Source organism: Eschrichtius robustus, chromosome 14 (assembly GCF_028021215.1).
Source record: "Eschrichtius robustus isolate mEscRob2 chromosome 14, mEscRob2.pri, whole genome shotgun sequence".
NCBI classification, from domain to species: Eukaryota; Metazoa; Chordata; class Mammalia; order Artiodactyla; family Eschrichtiidae; genus Eschrichtius; species Eschrichtius robustus.
The window spans coordinates 26,876,421-26,896,995 of NC_090837.1; the positions used below are offsets into that span (position 1 = coordinate 26,876,421).

Below are 20,575 nucleotides of genomic sequence, written 5' to 3' on the forward strand. Positions count from 1 at the left end.
TTAACTCAAAGACAAAGAGACAAACAACCCAACTCAGAATGTGTATAGCAGCTTTATTCAGAACTGCCAAAATTTGGAAGCAATCAAAATGTCCTTCAGGAGGTGAATGGATAAACAAACTGTGTACATTCAGACAACAGAATATTATTTGGTGCTAAAAAGAAATGAGCTATCAAAACACGACGAAATCTTAATTGCACATTACTAAAAGAAAGAAGCCAATCTGAAAAGCTGCTGTATGATTCCAACCATACAACAGTCTTGAACGTCCAAACTATGAATACAGTTAAAAAAAAAAATCAGTACTTGCCAGGAGTGGGGAAGGATTGAACAAACAGAGCACGTAGGATCTGAGGCAGTGAAACTACTCTATATGATACTCTAATGGTGGATACGTGTCATTATACATTGTTCAAACTCACAGAATGTACAACACCAAGAGTGACTCCGATGTAAACTGTGCCCTTTAGGTGATTATGGTGTGGCAACATAGGTTCATCAGTTATAACAAATGCCCGGCTCTGGTGGGGGATGTTGATAATGGGGGAGACTATGTGGGGGAGGGGGGGAGGGGTATACCTGAAATATCTGTCCTTCCTCTTAATTTTGCTGCAAACCTAACACTGCTCTTAAAAAAAAAGTCTTTAAAGGATTTCCCTGGTGGTGCAGTGGTTAAGAATCCACCTGCCAATGCAGGGTACACGGGTTCGAGCCCTCCAGGAAGATCCCACATGCCGCAGAGCAACCAAGCCCGTGCGCCACAACTACTGAGCCTGTGCTCTAGAGCCTGCGAGCCACAACTACGGAGGCCGTGTGCCACAACTACTGAAGCCCACACGCCTAGAGCCTATGCTCCACAACAAAGAGAAGCCACCACAATGAGAAGCCCGCGCACTGCAATGAAGAGTAGCCCCCGCTCTCCATAACCAGAGAAAGCTCACGAGCAGCAATGAAGACCCAATGCAGCCAAAAATAAATAAATAAATATATAAATAAAATTTAAAAAAAGGGGGGGGGTTAAAGAACTTTAGACATTCCCCCAAAGATATACAAATGGCCAATAAAAACATGAAACAATGCTCAACATCCTTAATCATGAGGAAAATGTAAATCAAAACCACCATGAGATACCAATTCACATCTACTAGAATGGTTATAACTTAAAAAAAAAAAAGGAAAATAATTGTTGGTGAGGATGTGGAAAAACTGGAATCCTTGTGCACTGCTGGTGGGAATGTAAGATGGTGCAGCCACTGTGGAAATCAGTCTGGCAGTTCCTCAAAGAGTTAAACACAGAGTTACCACGTGATCCACAAATTCCACTTCTACATATATACCCCGAAAAACTGAAGATGGGGACTCAGGCAGATACCTGCATACCAACGCTCACAGCAGCATCACCCACAACAGCCAAAGGTGCAAACGACCCTAGCGCCCATCAACAGATGGATAAACAAAAGGTGGTGTACACTGGGACATCCCTGGCGGTCCAGGGGTTAAGACTCCACACTCCCACTGCAGGGTGCACGGGTTCGATCCCTGATCAGGAAACTAAGATCCTGCATGCTGCAAGGCGAGGCCAAAAAAAAAAAAAAAAAAAAAAGGTGGTGTAGACATACAAAAGAAAATTATTCATCCATAAAAATGATGTTCTGATACATGGTATGATGTACATGAACCTTGAAAAAATCATGCTGAGTGAAATAAGCCAGATAAAAAAGGACAAATTTTATATGATTCATCTATGTGAAATATCTACAATAAGCAAATTCACTGACATAGAGAGTAGATTAGGGAGTACTAGGGGTTGGGGGACAGGAGAGCGGAGAGTTATTACTTCATGGCTACAGAATTTCTGTTTGAGTGATAAGTTTTGGAAATACAGTGATTGATGATGGCTGCAAAACATTTTGACTGTAATTAATGTCACTGAATTGTACACTTAAAAAGTACTATAGGGCTTCCCTGGTGGCACAGTGGTTGAGAATCTGCCTGCCAATGCAGGGGACACGGGTTCGAGCCCTGGTCTGGGAAGATCCCACATGCCACGGAGCAACTAGGCCCGTGAGCCACAACTACTGAGCCTGCGCGTCTGGAGCCTGTGCTCCGCAACAAGAGAGGCCGCGACAGTGAGAGGCCCGCGCACTGCCATGAAGAGTGGCCCCCGCTCACCGCAACTAGAGAAAGCCCTCGCACAGAAACGAAGACCCAACACAGCCATAAATAAATAAATTAATAATTAAAAATTTTAAAAAAATAAAAAATAAAAGTACTATAGGGCTTCCCTGGTGGCGCAGTGGTTGAGAGTCTGCCTGCCAACGCAGGGAACGCGGGTTTGAGCCCTGGTCCGGGAAGATCCCACATGCCGCGGAGCAGCTGGGCCCGTGAGCCACAATTACTGAGCCTGCACGTCTGGAGCCCGTGCTCTGCAACAAGAGAGGCCGCAATAGTGAGAGGCCCGTGCACCGTGATGAAGAGTGGCCCCCGCTCGCCGCAACTGGAGAAAGCCCTTGCACAGAAACGAAGACCCAACGCAGCCAAAAATAAATAAAGAAATAAAATTTAAAAAAAAAACTTTAAAAAGTACTATAATGGCAAATTTTATGTCATACATATTTTACCACAATAAAAAAAATTGAAGCAAAATTTTTAAATTTTTTAAAAGAGAAACTTTAAAATTAGGAATTTTGAATAAACAAAATTTAAAAGAAAACACTAAGCTGAAAATTATTTGTCCCAGATGCAAAGGATTAATACACAGAATTCCTGCAATTCGACAAACATACTAAAACCTTATTAGATAATAGACTGTAGAGACATAAACAGTCAATAAATAAGTGAAAAAACCTTCAACTGCAAAAACAAAATTTTAAATGCAAATTACTATGGTCCGAATGTTTGTGTCCCCCCAAATTCCTATGTCAAAACCTACCGCCCCAGACTTCCCTGGTGGCGCAGTGGCTAAGAGTCTGCCTGCCAATGCAGGGGACACGGGTTCAAGGCCTGGTTAGGGAAGATCCCACATGCCACAAAGCAACTAAGCCCGTGAGCCACAAATACTGAAGCCCGCACACCTAGAGCCCGTGCTCCACAACAAGAGAAGGCACCACAATGAAAAGCCCACGCACCGCAACAAAGAGTAGCCCCCACTCACCACAACCAGAGAAAGCCCGCGTGCAGCAACGAAGACCCAACACAGCCAGAAAAAAAAAAAAAAACCTACCCCCCCCAAGGTGATGGTGTGGGGAGGTGGGGCCTCTGGGAGGGGATTAGACCACCAGGGCAGAGCCCTCACAAATGGGACTGGTGCCCCTTCTGCCATGCGAGGAACAGCCTGTGACTCGTGAGAAGAGGGCCCTCACCCAACTAGCACTGATCTCAGACCTCCAGCTTCCAGGACTGTGAGAAATAAATTTCTGTTGCTTATAAGCTCAGCTGTCTAGTATTTTGTTATACAACAGCCCAAATGGAAAAAGACACAAATCAAGCTGAGAACTTCTGCAGCTATCAAACTGACAAGAATTTCTTTCTGCGTGTTATTTCATGGACCCTCTGTTAGATATGGGCAAACAGCGTTCCAGAGAGCCCCGGAGTGAGACTAAGCATTTAACATGTGCACTTTCTGAACTTTTACAACAGCCAGAAGGGAAGCGCTCTTTTTAGCGGTGACGACGCTTGGACTAACTGTGTAGCTGGCCCAAGATCACCGCCCCTCCAGTCAGGGGCAGGGCTGGGGCTCTCCCCTTGGGCAGCAGGACCCCACAGGCTGGGTGCTGAAGTACGTGCCACTCAGAACCCCCTTTAAAAATGCTCAGCAACCTCCACGACAGCCAAGGACACGTGTGGGCACTTGTGCAGACAGCACCCGTAGGAGTATAAACTAGCACAACCTTTCTGGAGAATAATCTGACAACATATATAGCCCTACAGATGGTTTTTCCTTATACATAGTACAACCCTGATCTTAATGGAATATATAATACAGAATACTGTATCTTAAGATCAGAATCTAAAATAAACAAAGATGACTATATTGTACACCTATAACTTATAAAACATGGGTTATTGGATAGTTAGTAAAACTTATGTTCATGAAGAGTTTCAAGGCAACGACCAAATAATGATAAAATTATGGCATCATTATGACATTAGCAACTGGCCCATTAAAGGGGGTGTGAGCACCCAGTTAGGGGTGGACACGCCCACTGGGAGAGAAGCCTGAAGAAGGTTCACCACTAGGCCCCTGTTCCTGAAGGGGAGGTGCCAAAAACTCACTAAACTGATTCTTCATAATGGGATTATGGGATTCTTTTCTTCCTTAGACCTTACATCTGAATTTTAAATGGAAAAATGTTATATAAAAACAAGTGTTTAAAGGGAATCAACCTGAACTGCCATGGTAACGATGAAGTGCCCCCGCTGTCACCCCCTGGGGTCTGGGCCTGCCCACTCTCTGAACTGCAACCAGGGTGGATTTGCCACGTGGCTTCCCCAGGACCAGCAAGCACCCTACTGTAAAGGCCCACTTCCCGGGGGCCACATCTTTATCAGCCTGGCCCTGCTTTCACTCCAGCTGGATGGACCCCAGGTGAGTTTGGGGAGAAGACCCCCTGCTGACCCAGCCCCTACAGAGCAGGAAGACCCGAGGCCCAGGTGTGGGGTACTAGTGGGGACCCTGGACAGAGTAGTTGCCAACTGCTTCCTTGACACTCTCCTCACGCCAACCCAGGGGACCAGGCCGTGTTCACAGGAAGGAAGCCAGAGAAGTAGGAAGAGGCAGCGTGAGCAGGGCAAGAGGAGCCCTGGCCATAGCCCTGTCTCCAGGCACAGCTTCCCCAGATGCTCCAGACACTGCCTGGAGCCTTGGCCCAGGCCACTGGGACTCTACCAGCCATCTCCACCCGGGGCTCAATGAGAAGTCGCCCGTTCCACAGGCTCTGCCGATGCGACGCCAGGGAGGTGCCTGCCAGACAGCCACCTACCCTTGGAGTCGGCCACTGAGCTCCCACGGTAGGCTGCCCAGCCTGACCGCTTAAAACTGTCCCGGTCGTTCTTATCATTTTTCAGAAGATCCACATCTTAACTATTCACCTATTTTATCAGTAGGAAACAAAATCTCAATTAGGAAAGTGCCAGGGGTCAGATGGTCTTGGGCATCCTTCCACTCAACATCTAATAGGTCCCCACAGTGGGCAAGGGCTGGGGGCAAAACTAGGCGGGACGCTGCCAGGTTTATAATTTTCGGTGTGCACTGAAACACTACAAAGCGTATCTTTCCTTAGTTATCCAAACGATTATAAAAATAAACTACAAATCCAATATTTGCTGTTCACGTTCCAGGGACTGTTAAAGAAGCATGACCTAGAACCAGTGTCAAGAAGGAAGCATCTCCAGTCAGCGTGCTCTCTGCTCGGCTCTGGCAAAGTGACCCATCTCTTCGTAACGAGAGATTTTACACCAGGCGGCGGCAGGGGTGGGGGGCGCGGGGGGAGGGGGTGAGGCACTGGGCAGGGGGGATGAAAGGAGGCGGCGGGGGGTGGGAAGAACAGGAAGGAACGGGGGTCACTGGCACAGAGGGTCTCTGTCGCAAGCCGGGGACACGGAAGGCACATGACGCCCAAGTAAGGCTGCCTCCGGCAAGCGGGCAGGAGCAGAGGCCAAGACGCACCCCTCCACGTCCAGCAAGAACCCAGTGACCTGACACTGGAAGAAGCAAGGTCCCCAAGAGACAAAACAGAGCGAGAGAAAGGCGAGAGGCTGGACAAGAGCCATGGCTAAGAGTTGAGAGGAAGTGGCAGGACAGGAGTGAGGACCTCAGGGCCGGGGCTGGACCTGCCAAGCCGAGGCTAAGGACGTGGGCCAGGTGCTGCCAGAAGCACTTCTGGGAGGACAGGGAAACTGGGGTCAGTTTCCCCACTCAGCTGGAGTCAGCGCGGGACAAGCCTCTGGAGGGGGAGATGAAGAGCTGCAGAAAGAGCAGATGCGGAATCCAGAGGGCAGGGAGGCCACAGGAAGCCGCGGTGAGGAGGGGGCCCGAGCGCCCAAAGGAAGTCTGGGCGACAGGGAGTGGGGCGTGGGGGCAGATGCCCCAGAGAAATACTGGGGGCCACTAGGCAAAGGGACTTGAGACCAATGGGAGGCACAGACTGGAGGGTCCCAAGAATAAAACCTGGAACACAGGTGTCCAGAGGGTTAGAGACACAGACGCAAACCCAGGCAGGAGAGCAAAGAGAAGACATGGATGGAAACACCCGCTACCTCCCAAGAGAGGTCGGAGAAAGCGGCCCGTCTGGACAAACGCGGCCAGGCAGAGAGAAGCCAGGGAAGAGCAGGAGCACAGACACACGTCCTTTCTGGGCCGACCCCCACAGGCCTGGAAGGCTCGGACCCCAGAATGTCAGGAGACCAGAGCCCACATGGGCTCCCCTTCACGGCCCTGCCCTGTGAGCCTCCGCGACAGCCTCCTCGGGCACCTGCTGGCCGCCTAGAGTCAGAGCCGCCTTGGGAGCAGAGAGAGAAGCCCGTAGCACACACATCAGCGTAAAGAATAATCTGGTAAGAAGTGGAGGTGTTCAATACTCACAGGAACAATAAGCCCTTGCCAAGTCAATAAATTAGCTTCATCAACCTGGATGTTACGGAAGTTTTTCATCCCACATTTGCGGATTTCTTCAAGCTCCTGTTGATTGACAAAGCATAAAGGGGTGTCAAATAGGGGAAAGCACCACACGTTAGATCCCTCCTGACTCCCTCAAATTAAACCGAGTGCCGACACCGCCACCAAGGCCATCTCAGAGCGTGGCTGGATGCCCTGGCCTGGTTAAAAGGCCTGGAGCCGCGGTGGCCCCCTTGACCCGTACCCCAGACCAAGACAAGCACCCACCTCGGTGAACCCACAGCCCCAGTGGACGATCCCCTCCCCTATGGGCTGTCCCCACGCAGCAGGGGCACAGGCCAGGTGCTGCAGACCTGACTCCTTCCAACCCAGATCTATGAAGCGCTGCCTCCGTGTAAAGGTGAATGGAACTGGGGAAGAGAAGCAAACAAACCCCCAGTTTTCCACCCAACGCCGGAGTGCAGTTTCAGAAGGGCTCTCCCTCCACAGGGCACATGACTGGGGCACGACGACCCAGGCTGGGGGTGGAGGGGGGGTGGGGGAGGATGGAAACCTTCACTAAGCCTAGGTTTCCTCTGCTGCAAAAGAAGGGCATTGAGACCCAAAGACGTAGACAAGGAGGGGGAACCATGCTATGAGCAAGAGAACGCCTTGCAAACATATGAGGGGTTGTTATCATACAAATGCCACTTCATCCAGAAAGCACGGCCGGCCAGGCGACAGCAGGGCCCTGTCCCGTCTCTAGCCTAGAATTGTCTATCACTTGTTTTTCAACCCTGCACTAGCCTGACACTTCCCACCACTTCCCCGACAACTCGAGTGACCATCCAACAGGCGTTACGGCCCAAGCCACCCACTGCACACCCACCCGCCCACCCGGGTCCCCCATGCTCCTCCATCCTCAGAGCCTAGAGTGAGGCGCTCCCCCACCACACCCCGACCCGGCTCTTGTCCACGACACAACAGCATCCTCCGCATCTCCTGGATGCCTCTCTCTGCGACCCCACAGCACCACCCGGCCCAGCCCTGCCTCCTCCACGGGGCCCATAGGATGGTGTCCCACAGCCCGGGCTTCCTCCTCGCTGGTCCGGCCCACGCAGCCCTCTAGAACCAGGAAGCCCCTTCATGTTTGGTGCCGTGGCGCAGGATGGCACGGAGGCTCTGAACCAGCCCCCCCATCCTCTGCGCCCCACATTCCCATCAAACAGCTAGTGTACAAGGCACCTTGGGGGATACGAGATAAGGAAGGAGAGTCCCGAGAAAGGGGGCTGAGCCGATGTTACAGGTGTGACTGGCACGGGGCAGGATGAGGAGGACAGCACATCAAGTGACCGCACAGAGGAGACAGGTGGGACACGCTGCTGCTTGGTGGCAGGGGCCAGGCTGAGTCTCTTCCCACAGGGAAGATTGCTGCTTGCCAGCCCTAGCTGCCCACCACAATCGTCGGCCTGGGCCCCAGGCCCAGAAACTCTGGTCTAGCAGGTGTAGGGTGGAGAGAAATGGGGATTTTTAGCAAGCTGCACAGTGAGAGGATGAGTTCCATTTCTAAACAATGCTCAGCTTCCATGAGGAAGATGCTAGTGGCCATGGCCCCAGCAGTGGGGGAAGGGGTGGCCTGGCCCCTCTTCCTGAGCCCGCAGGACGGGAAGCATGGAACCTGAGAGACCACCTGACCTGCCAGCTGTCAGCTAGTCCTCCTACTAATAATGCCCAGGGCTCATCAGAAAGGCTCCCCTGGGGATTATGAAGCCTGGGCAGATTCAGGAAGGGGAAGAAACAAATCTCACACCCACACTCCCACTCTGGTCCACTCCCCAAACAAAACGTAAGCTCCAAAAGAGGAGGCGCACAGCAGGGGTCAGGAAGCCCAGGAGCCCATGGTCACACTCAAATACAGTATCTGCTTAGTGATCCGGTGAGTGATCAGATGGGAAGCAGGGGATTGGAGAGGGGCGAGGCTCTGGGGTAAACAGGGCTCTCTATGTGCTGTGACCTTCCGGGCCTTGGCTCAAAGCACTAGAGTAAGATTCTTGTCTAGAAACAGAAGAGACCACGTCCCGTAGTGCTGAGTCCTACCAAGCTAAAAAATGTTTAAACCAAATAGAGACAGGAAAAAATTCCAAATAGAATTGTGAAATTAGACAGTCAAAAAAGAAGAAACAGGGACTTCCCTGGTGGTCCAGTGGTTAAGACTCCATGCTACCACTGCAGGGGGCACGGGTTCAATCCCTGGTCGGGAAGATCCTGCATCCCGCATGCTGTGCAGCAAGGCCAAAAAATTAAAAAAAAAATAAATAAATAAGAAAGAAGAAACAACAGAGAATAGATTCAATATTCATAGGACAAAATAAATTTTAAAATCTATAAATATACTTTACAGCTTCAGAAATCCACACACTAACAACACGAGGTACGGGTAATAAACACAAGAAAGTACATTTCAAAGGAAATTACAAAAACGTGGCAGGTAGGACTGTCCACCGTAACACGGCAGTGAGAAACAACCTTGCTCAAGAAACAGGGAGGAGGAGTGGGCGTGTTGGCAGGGGTGCAGGGCGGGCAACTATCATGCTCTGATATCAAGAGACACAGGAAGAAAGACGGGAGCCGCTCGGTGTGAGGAGGACAGCACCCCTGCCCCCCACCCTGCCCACCCCACCCGCAGGAGAAGACGGTGATACTGTGACAGCAGAGCTAGGAGGCTTGGGAAACCCAGAGCACGGTTACCGGGTAAGCTCAAGTCACCTCGCTGTCAAGTGACGCTCAGCAAAGATGACGAGGCAGGCGCCTTTGCACAGTTCTAACCAACAAGAAGTGGGTATAAGGCAGAAGTAAGAGAAACCAAGACAAACAAGCCGGCCATCCGGTCCTGTCATCTCCAGGGAATGCCAGGCAGCCCCTGGGAGTTTCTCAACAGGGCGGCACTAAGCCCTGCCCACTAGATGCCAGGCCTGTGACACTGCTCCGCCCAGCTTCCCAACGCCCTCCAGAGCCGAGCTGCTGAGAACCACTGACACTCTTGGGGGCCGGGACGCTGAAAGTCCTGAGTTGCACAAGACAGTCCCGCAGACATGAACCGTTCAGCCCGAAATGCCAATCACGCCTCCACCAAGAACAAGCTGAAGACCGACTCAAGTCATTCAGAGAAGAGACGGGGGTTTCCCTGGTGGCACAGCGGTTAAGAATCCGCCTGCCAATGCAGGGGGCACAGGTTCGAACCCTGATCTGGGAAGATCCCACATGCCGCGGAGCAACTAAGCCTGTGCGCCACAACTACTGAGTCTGTGCTCTAGAGCCCACGAGCCACAACTACTGAAGCCCACGCGCCTAGAGCCTGTGCTCTGCGACAAGAGAAGCCACCACAATGAGAAGCCCGCGGACCACAACCAAGAGAAAGCCCACGTGCAGCAACAAAGACCCAATGCAGCCAAAAATAAATAAATTAAATAAATTTATAGAAAAAAGAAAATAGACGGGTTCATCTGAAGGCCTGACAAACCCTCCAGTGTGACTGCAGCCTGTAACTGAAGATGAAGAATGGGGGAAGGAATGGCAAGGAGGCCACATCGATTCAGAGTTGGAACGTCTGACGGATGGTGGGAGAAAGAGGGGCCCAGCTCCAGAACAGAGTGGGGAAGACCAAAGCCAAGAACCACAGGGACTGACAAAACATGCCCCACAAAGCTCTGTGACAGTTCTGCGAGAGCAGTCGGGTCAGCTGCTTCAGGTGGATGGGATGATGCTGACAGGCTGAGAGAGACACCGGGGAAGGAGAACCAGACACTCACATGTCCCCCTCCTGGTGGGGAGCGGGCTTCCTGGGCAGGGTGAGTGGCGAGGGAGAGAGAGGGCTGCACTCCTCAAAGCCCAGAGGGGGACCTCAGCACGTCGCCAACACTCCAGGCCAAAGCGTGGCATCAGGCACAAGCGACCACTGCCCGACAGCCCCGCGGGCACCAGCAGGGGACACGGCCCGGCCCCAGCAGGAGACTCGCTGGTCCCTGAGCAGAGACGGGGAGCAGGACACATTATACACAGCACACCCTCGTCTCACAATGCAGTGTACACATCTGAGCTGGGGAAGAATTAAAGTCTCTGTTTCTTTCCTTCTTTGATATTCGACTGTTTACAATCTCCCTGGGTAATCCTCACACACTGAGAAGCCCTCAGGGGCCAGTGGTTCCTAATCAGTGTGAGGCCATGGTCCTCTTTAAGAAATCCAGACATACTATGTGTAAAACAGATAACAAACAAAGACCTATTGTATAACACAGGGAACTATACTCAGTATTTTATAAAAACCTATAAGAGAAAAGAATCTGGAAAAGAACATATATATATGTGTATGTATAACTGCATCACTGTGCTGTACACCTGAAACACAAAACGGTAAATCAACCATACTTCAACAACAAAAAAGAAAAATGAAAAATGAAATCCAGACAGACGTACAGAGGAAAAATCAGCTGTCTGAGTCACGGCTGCTTCAGATGTCAAATCAATGCTATGGACGGCAAGTGTCAAGGTAGGGGACGCTGGTACAGTTTTAAAAAAAGGCATACTTAACATCATGGTGTAATTTCCTATTTGCTAAATGGAAAAAGGCACAATGCGCCCCTAAAGAACTACAGAAAGTAGAGCTGAAGGTCTTCCTGGCTGTTGAAGCTGGGTTAAGAGAGCGGAGCTGCTCTGGGGACCTGTGGGGGTGTGGGGGAGGCCTACAGCAGAGGCCAACAGCTTCACGGGAGAGGCTGACACCAGCCCTGAGGGAGGGGGAGGATGGACCCTGGGGCGGAGAGGAGAATAGGTGTCCCCGTGGGAGATGCAAGCAGAGCAGTAGAAGGAAGGAACCCTTGGGTGGTTAGGGAAGCAACAGGAACAGAGCTTGGCTGGAAAGGCTACTAATTCTGGCGACTCGGCCAGGGTGTGGGTCCCAGGCGCAGGGGGGAGTGAGGGGAGCCTGACTCCCGTGGACCCACAGACTGAGAACCTCCAGAGAGCACCAGGCACCTGGGCCAGGGGTCCCAGGCCACAGTGAGGGGCACCCCTCCTTGAGAACAACCCAGCCTTCCAGCAAAGAAGAGACCAAGTTCCTGACTAACTCAGTGTCACTTCCACATCTGCAAACAAGCTCCTACCAGAGCAAAGGCCTCCCACCGGGCCAGGCACACAGAAGCAAGGCGAGGAGTCCCTCTGACAGCAACAAGTCTGCGCCGACAGAAACCCGGAAACCGGTCTGAACTTTTCTTAGAAGGTGCATGCTGTCTATGACTTATATTGCTTATTCTACTGTTGAACCTTCTCTGCTGAACCTTCCTATGGGCAATAAAAGCAGAATATTTCAATCCCCAACCATTCTCTTCAACATTTATTTTATATATAATACACAGAAACAATATTTTGATTTGGCAGGTGGTTGCTTCAACAAATCATCAGTGGACCAGGAAGAGCAGAGGACTCTGGAGTCAGACAGGCCCAGGCTCAACCCAGCCCCACCCTTCACACCACCTGAAGCTCGAGTCTAGGAGTCTAGTCTTACGGTAGGAAGCTTACTCCACAGGGCCCTGCTGAGAATTACAAGAAATACTGGATGGTGCTGAAGCTGGCAGGAGGTACTCAATTAGGGTTCGGTTCATTCCCCTCCACAACTGTGTCACCACACTTCTTAAAATCTAAGAGTGTCAGGGCACCAACGTACATACTCCATCTGTTCTATATAACAGGACATACACATGATATGACATTGGTGTTGACAGCCTATGACCAGAGCTCACGGGGCCTTAAATTAGAAATAAAGATGTTTACAGTTGTTAGCACAAAGCTTTCAGAAATGACTTGATCCAATTAAAAAGACAAAAAAGCATAAGACAGGGGCCTGCCAATGGCGCATCACACTCCCCTCCACAGGGCATTGTCACCTTCAAAATCCCAACAAAACAGAACAGGAGGAGGCATGCTAGGGAAGATGCGGGCCTTTGTGCAAGAGGCGCACACCCCACGTAGCCACGTGAACAGCAGGAGCCAGACCCCGAGTGAGAAGCAGAGACCAGAGCCTCACGATGCCCCTGAGGGGGGCCAGGCCGACCCGTCAGCTTTATGTGACAGGAGGGAAGGCTGGAGAGAGGCTGAGAAGGGCCCAGTCACAGACAGACCTTGGACAGGCTAGGGCCAGGACTAGAGCCCGAGCCAGAGCCATTGTTCCGTGTCCAGCCACAGAACGGTGGGCAAGGGGGGCGGGGGCTCCCATTCCCTGGTCAGGATCCTGGGGGCTGGCGGCCCTGGAACTGCACTTTCCCAGACTCTCGATGACAAAAGGACGAACACACGCAGCCTTCACCTGAGCCCTCCATTTACGGCGAGTCACCCCGCGACTGTTTCTTCTGTGCCAGGAACACTTCTAGGCTCTCCCATCCAGGCAAAATGAAACCCAGCAGGTAGAGCCCAACGTTCAATGGAAAGTACGAGATCCCTGTCAAATACCAGCCACGCAACTGGTGGGACGTTAATAATTTGAAAGAGCTACTTCCTGCTTGTGGGACTGTATCAAAGTGACTAATTTTGACAGAAATGCACTTTCCAAGCTTGCACAAAGGAACCAGTGGCAATGACGCTCAATTATGACCTTAATGTAATTCAATACACTGTAAATCTAAACATAAGGCTTCAAAGCTCCAGGACACGAGTCTCTTATTTCAGTGACTGCTCAGTCAAGGGGCCCCCACCACCACGTCTCCACAGCGAGCCAGTGGCGTGCCAGCTATGTCACACTCAGTTACTGCCACGATGGACACACTCAGCGATGGTCCTCACTCTATGAGGGAGTGTCACTGTCCCTTTGGAGTAATCAGGACACTGAGGCTCAGGGCGAGGACACAGATGAGCCCGCGGCAGAGATGAGGATCTGAACCAGGTCTTGGAGAACTCAGCCACAGCACGCTGCTCCAGGGAGCAGGCCGCCCACGCACAGTCATGCTAACAGGACACGGCTGCAGGGGACACTCAGCGCTGCCCACACGCTCTGGCCCACTCTGCACGGTGGCCTCACTCTGGGATGCGCGTGTGCCTCCAACTGAACGGGGGTGGGCCTGGCACTCTGACCTGCATCACACACTCTGGAGTTCAGTACCCCGGGATGGGAACGGGGACAGTCAGGTGGACCACGCAGCGGATCCACCTGTAAAGGGCTTTCCTGTGCTGAGTTTCCCAATGATTGGCACGTGGGGTGGGCGGGGGGTGGGGGCGCACACATTTACAGACCATCTCAGGAAGGGCTCAGGGGCCATCTGACTTCGGAGCTACAGCCACTGCCCAGCCCGCTCAGACAGGGAGCACCAGCAGAAGCACTGGACCTGAGGCCAGTCCCTGCTTTGGCTGCACATGTGTCCACTGGGCCAGGGGCTGTCCGGCACACTTCACCCCTTTGCTGAACTCGCTAGTGAGAAGCAGAAACAAAATCTGGCAAGATAAGGAGTACGGAAAACTCCAACTGATACAGGCCTGGAACTGTTCAAAACAGCACAAACCCCACCACCACCTAACCTGAGACGAACTCTACTCTCCATCCCGTCCCTTCTTACAAGCCCAAGGCAGCCGTGTGAAAAGCAGGAGAGAAACCCTGAGAGCAGGGAGCACCTGGCTGGCCCCACACGTGGGTGGTGGCCGGTGGGTGGTGGCCGGGCCTCAGCCTCCCGCCTGCCAGGGCCCTGCAGCTCTGGACGCTAGAGACTGCGGCCAGGGCCTGGAGGAGCTGGAGCAGGAGACCAAAGGCACAGCGTCCTTGACAGGACCGTCAGCCCAGCTCAGCAGCCTCATTGGCCCACACACTCAGCACGGGAAAACACACGGGTGAGATTCTGAGACACTGATTTTGAATTCAAGAGCTGTGTCATTTTGCTGGAAAAAGTAAACATCTTTAAACAAAGACACGTTCGCACAGCTGTCTCAGGAAACCTCTCACTAACCCTAAGGAACAGGTGACTTCAAGAGGCAGGAGGGCGTGTGGAGAGGGGGGCTTCCTGTCCTCCCTGCCCCAACCCACGACCCCCGAGGGCAGCACCATCTCCTCCAATCCCTCCCTCCCTCCCTCCCACCAGGCCACTCTCCTGGCTCCCGTGCTGACACCCACACTTAGTACATGCCAGGAGCTCTTCTGAGTGCTTGATATGTAGTAACTCAGTCTTCACACAGATGACATGACTAATGCACAGAGAGGATAAGCAACTTGCCTGGGTTCACTCAACCAAGACGCGGCGGGTCAGGACACACGCTCCAGCACCTGAGCTCTTAATCGCTCTGCAGTATTCCACTCTCAATAGTTCTGCCCTGAATGGAAGACCCTTCCCTCCCCCTTTCTCCCGGGCGAGGGTGAGGCTCACCCAAGTCCTTAAGAACACACAGGATGAGTCCGGACAGGAGACACATGCCAGCAGAGCCCTCACCAGCGAGTGGCCGCTTCTGGACGCCACACCTGGGGCTCCATTGGATCCTCAACTGAAAGGCACAGCGTCTCTCTGCCACCTGTCCTGAAACCCACCCGCGCTGGCCTCGTGAGGCCCCTCGTGGAGAGGCAGCTCTGCCAGCGGCCGAGCCGAGGGAGGGAGGGCAGGCTTGTCCTGGAGGGCCAGGCGCGCTGGGCACGCTGAGGAGGGTAAAACCAGGTCAGTTCCCAGTGCTTCTGGAAAGCGCCACAGGGGTGGCCTCCCTAAAATTCAAGGAGGGGACCGAGCAAGGTCAGAAGCACATGGCCAGGGGTTACTACATCTGTTCTGAAGGATGAAAGCTCCTCACCCTCACCAGCTGCCCAGTCAGCTACTAAAGGCCTGCTCAGAGTGAAGGGCCAGACCAAGTTCGGCCTCCTCCCGCCAGAGGGGCTTACCCGCCCCTCCTCACTCCTCAGCTGGCAGGCATCCAGCACACACGGGCAGCCCAGGACCTTTGTTCTAGGTTGGGCCGTTCTTCTCCCTCCTTCAGCTCCTTGAGGGCACAGCCCAGAGGAGACCCCCCCATGGAGCTGAGTCAAGGAGTCGCCCTGGTGCAGAGACGAGTCGGGTGGCCACCAGAGACCGGGGAGTGCAGAGCTCGCGGGCCCAGGGGATCCCAGGGCAAGCGGGGGAGATGAGACTGACGAGCCCAACCCCGGACAGGACACACTGAGGAGTGCGGGTCCTGCCCTACCGAACCTGGATCTGGTTTCTGGGGGCAAGGCCTGGGCGTGAGCACTTCTCTGCAATGCACTGCCGCTTAGGGATGACATGGGAGTGAGGAGCTGACTGGGGACAAGCACAAAGAACCCACTGAGCGATCCCAGGCAGGTGTCCACCACAACAGGGACGGCCTGCATGAAGGGCATGGCAGCGGAGACGCAGAAAAGACAGGCGGAGAAGGGAGATAAAGGCCTAGTTCAGCAGAATCTGGCAAGTGGCTCAATGTGGAAGGAAGGGGCGAGGCAGGTTCCCCCAGGTTCTTCCTTGGTGATGGAATAGACAAGTGGCCCATTAACTAAGGGAGGCAAGACAGACGTGGGGGCACAGGCGGGGCTCAGACCCGGAGGCCTGCAGGTCCTGCGCCATTCAAAGGAAACTCCTGAGGAGGGGCGGGGGGGTGGGGTGGGGTGGGGTGTGGGGGACGACCAGAGTCCAGGCCCAGGAGGGATGGCTTTGTGGTTCTAACTAAGCTTTAATTCCCATTTAATTGCATCAAAGAAAAGTGAAGTTATCTCTTGAACATTTAGTGATACTTTCCAAGAGTGAGAATACTTTCAAGTGACCTGATGTAATAAAACACTAAATCAACAGCCTCTTAACTTAGAGTTGTAGCAAAATCAGAATAGGTCTAAGTACCCTGAGACAAGTGTTTTTGTTCTCGTGCACACCTCAAGAAAAGGTTCCAATATTGCAATAATGAGCATACTCTCTTTCCCAGGGCCTGTCCCAATTATCTCTTAAGAGAGAAACATTTACAAAGAATATCATTAAGGGAGGCTAAAATAGTCCCAACTCACTGCCATGCATGAATTTAGGGTAAAAAATGCTGTGCTTTCCTCAGGTCCCAAAAACCCAGTGGATTCAGAACACTGACACCATCTGTAAAACTCCCCTCACACACAACACACCCACCAGACACACTCACCGTTCCTTGTGTTCATTACCCAACCTCAGGGAGTACTACACCTGCACTCAAGAGCAAACTAGTTCACTGCTTAGTACAATGAATTCCAAGGAATGAACTGTTATTTAGCAACTCCTCCTACTCATTCACATGTGATTATGGGCTGAAAGTACACCAATATGGAGCTCTGAGTGAGCAGTATTTAAATAGCATTAACAGGTTGCTACAAATCTCAATTCCTTATCTCAAGAGTTATGCCATAACTAATAAAATGTCACTCCTCTTTTAAATCTACAAATTTCCCCACTGAGAAAAGCCCTTCTGGGAAGATACCCAGCTGGAGAGCCCTTCCAGGAGATGTGTGCAATTGAGAGGCTAAAAAGAAATGAACAGACTGCAATCAATTTCCCTCAGCCACACCTACAGGTTTCACTTTTGTAGCTATTTCCCCTCCTGACTGAAGCAATGGTTACAATCTGGTGCTTGCCATCAATGCTGAATTAGCTGCTTGCAAATTAAAATGTATTTAATGTTTTATTAACATTGTAATTCCTAAAAAGTGTTCTGAAAAAGGCTAATCCTTTTGGCAATTGCTTTTTAAATTAAAGACTTTATCATATTCACTTTGCCTAAAATAACTTCTCAGCCTGATATATGCAAATCACTCTACTTTTAATAATGTATTTTACACTATCTGCAGATAGTCCATTGTTACAAAGAAATCTTTGACTCCAAGTGTCTCAGAAAATGGTTTTTGAGGAAATTTCCAGTTCTTTAAGATGCAATCCATTTGATTATTCAACATGTTTACTTTTCACCACTGAAAATCCCTTTTATTATCCAGCCCATGTACTGATCAACCTGATTCAATAAATTTTTTTTAAAATTAACCAGGCCTAAACACTGACTCTCAGAGCCAATGATTACCATCTTGTATCGAGCATCCCCTACCAAACTGAAAGAATCTCCAGCCAAGAGTCAGGAATCAACATACTCCTCCCTGCATCCTTGGAATAAGAAAGGAGGCCATGTGACAAGGGGCGTGGAACTTGGGATATGGAGCCAGGGAGATGTAGCATCTCATCTCTCCCCAGGATGGTCTGCTAAGCCTCACAACCTTCTGGTTGGTAAAATAAAGATGACAACACACTACCTTTAAGAATTATTGAAAACATAAAAAAAACTTACGTAAACGATCTAGCACTTAACAAGTACTCAGTTAACGTTACATATTTTTTCCTAAGCTCTAATTTTTTTGAAACACAAAAATAATTGAAAAACCATAGTAACTCCCCTCTCAGACCCCTGGGAGCCTGGGAGCCCCAAACTGGGTCAACTGGCCTAGACTAAGGGACACAAGGATGAATTAGGTCAAGATCACTGCCCTTGAGGAACTCAGACCCTGGTAGGAAAGGCAAGTCTAACACAAATCCGATTGTGACAAGTGCTCAAAAAGAAACATAAAGAAAGTGCTGTGGTCACACAAAGGCGGAAACAACTCATTCTGATGGGGGAGGCGAGGCCTCAGAGTAGCTGGCCTCGGAGTTGAACCCAGGACTTCCCTGGAAGGGGATGAAAGGCGAGGGGAAGGCAGCTTTTCTCAGGGAGAGCAAACAGCGTGTGCAAAGGCCACCTAAGGGCCAGGGGCTCTCGGGTCAGACAGAACTAGTCACATCACAGCTCACTTTCTCCCTAGCTAGAAAACTGGGGCAAGCCAGCGATTCTCCCTGCATTCCATTTTCTCACCTACAAAATGGGAATGATAGGGTCTACTTCACAGGGAGGATTACACACCATCATGAACATGAAGTACGGAGCTGCACAAAGTCAAGGCTAAGGAAAATGGCAGTTACGGTGATTAGGTGCAAGAGTGAGAGCGAACCAAGGAGCAGGAGGTGTGGCTGAACAGATTACTTTCCAGCAGCCTAAGGGTGTTGCTGCCAGGAAGTTAGGATTAACTTCCGAGGACAATAAAATCACGGAGGTTAGGACAGGCGCATGAAAGGATTAAATATATGCTTTAGAAAAAGAACTGTGGTGGCCAAGAAGGTGAGTCAGAGAAGGAGAGAACTCAGAAAGGCACCTGAGAGGTGAGGGTATGGATTCAAGTAATCTCGGTAAGGTTAGAGAAGAAATCAGGAACTCAAGAAACCTTTAAAGTAAAATCCGAAAGGCATCAAGGATGACTGCCTCTGGGAAGTAGAGTAGGGAAATAAATGAATAACAGTCTTCCCCTCCGGACGACTGTGTGGACGGTGGCGTCACTGACAGAGAAGAGAGAAGTCTGGACTCTGCTGACTCTTCTTTTGTGCCCACTTCCAATCGTCTTATGAAGTTCAAAGTCGTGTCTAGTCCTTAGGGAACAAAAGAAAGGAAACGTTCCCAGGGAGGGAGGGCCCGGAGGCTGGGGCTCCAAACTCAACGTCTGGCTCTCCGGAGCACTGCTCTGCCCAGGAGGAACCCCAGCCCTTTATCTCCCCCCAGGAAGCCAGCTCCTGGGCCCTTTTGATTTTCGGCCCGGTGCAGCCCGGCAGCACCACCGGCAGGGCGGCCGACTCGCAAACCTAGGCGAGATCGGCTCCGGGGGACGCCGGCAAACACACTCGAGAAAGGACTGGGCCCGGGTGGCATCTGTGCTCCTCACCCGGGGAGCCAGCGAGCAAGAATGCACCCCGCCGCGTTCAAGATACAAAGTGCCAAGTTATTTTTATAAACTTTGGTCGGTTTTGACTCCCACCCCCACCCCCAAAATGGCACTTTGCTCCAGCAGGGCCCGGAGCGCGGATGATGAGGACCGGGCAGGAGGCCCGCGCTGCGGCCGGCCGCCCCCCGCCCTCCCGCTCCCCTGCAGCCCGGGGCCGAACTTGCCGCTGTGTGACTCTGCAGTCGCAGCGACAGTCTGCCGGCCCCCGCGCACCCCGATCGCCCGCGGCAGCCCGGCCTAACTTTCGCCCGCCGGCCCCCGCCCCGAGCCCCCCGCCCGCCCGGCCCGGCGGCTTCCAGCCCGGTGTGCTATGGCCCAGGGCGGGGCAGCTCCGCGGCGCGGGCTCGGCGCTCGGGCCTCCCGCGGGCGCCCGGTGGGCCCCCCGCTGCCTCCGCCGCCGCGCGGAGGGAGCCCGCGGACCGGGCGGGGCAGCCGGACGGACGACGAAGGGCCGGGGCGGCGCGGCCTGGCGCTCCCTCCTGGGCTGCGGCCTAGCGGCCGCCTTAGTCCCCTCATCGCACGGCCCTGGGCGGCGGCACCACGCGGGGCAGGGGGCGGCGGCGCCCCGAGGGGTCCGGGCGGCCGCGCGGCCCCGGCCGCCGCCGCTCCCCGTCCGCCCGCCGGCGCCGGAGAATGGTCTTTACCTTCATCAGCCTCCTGCTGGCCGCCATCTTGGCTCTGGTGCTGCTGCTGGCCCAGAATGCATCGCGGCGGCCGGCGCCGGAGCCCCCGCACTTCCTGGAGCGGGGGAGGGGCGGCGGCGCGGGCGGGCGAGGCGCCTACTGTGTGCGGGCGCGGTGTGGGCACGGCGCCGGGGCGCAGGGACCGGCGGGGACCCTGCCTTTGCGGGGCGCCCAGTGCGGTGGCACTGGGAAACAGGGCCGGCACATAGTAGGTGCACAGTGATACTGGCCGCGGGAGATGGGTGAAGGGGCAGGATTATTTCAGGCACCAATCAGCGCCGAGGTGATGGGAAAGTGACTGTGGGAACCTGCTTTTCTCATGGGCGGGGGCGGGGGTCAGGGAGCCTCACTGAGGAAATAGTGTAATTATAGCTAACACTCACCACAAACAGCCCCATTTCGCAGGAAACAGAAGCATAGTGGAGGCCAAGGGTTTGCCCAAGGTCATGCAACCCACAAGGAGCA

General features: G+C 52.7%; 1 protein-coding gene across 1 annotated transcript in view; it reads right to left on the reverse strand.

Annotated features, from left to right (window-relative positions):
• Positions 1-20,143, reverse strand: part of UBE2L3 (ubiquitin conjugating enzyme E2 L3) — a 44,198-nt gene extending 24,055 nt beyond the window's left edge. Inside the window, exons 1-2 of the mRNA XM_068562723.1 lie at positions 20,072-20,143; positions 6,584-6,679 (exon numbers count right to left, since the gene is read on the reverse strand). Coding sequence (XP_068418824.1) covers positions 6,584-6,679; positions 20,072-20,098 — 123 coding nt within the window. The 5' untranslated portion in view covers positions 20,099-20,143. The remainder of the gene's footprint in view (positions 1-6,583; positions 6,680-20,071) is intronic.
• Positions 20,144-20,575: the final 432 nt, after the last annotated feature.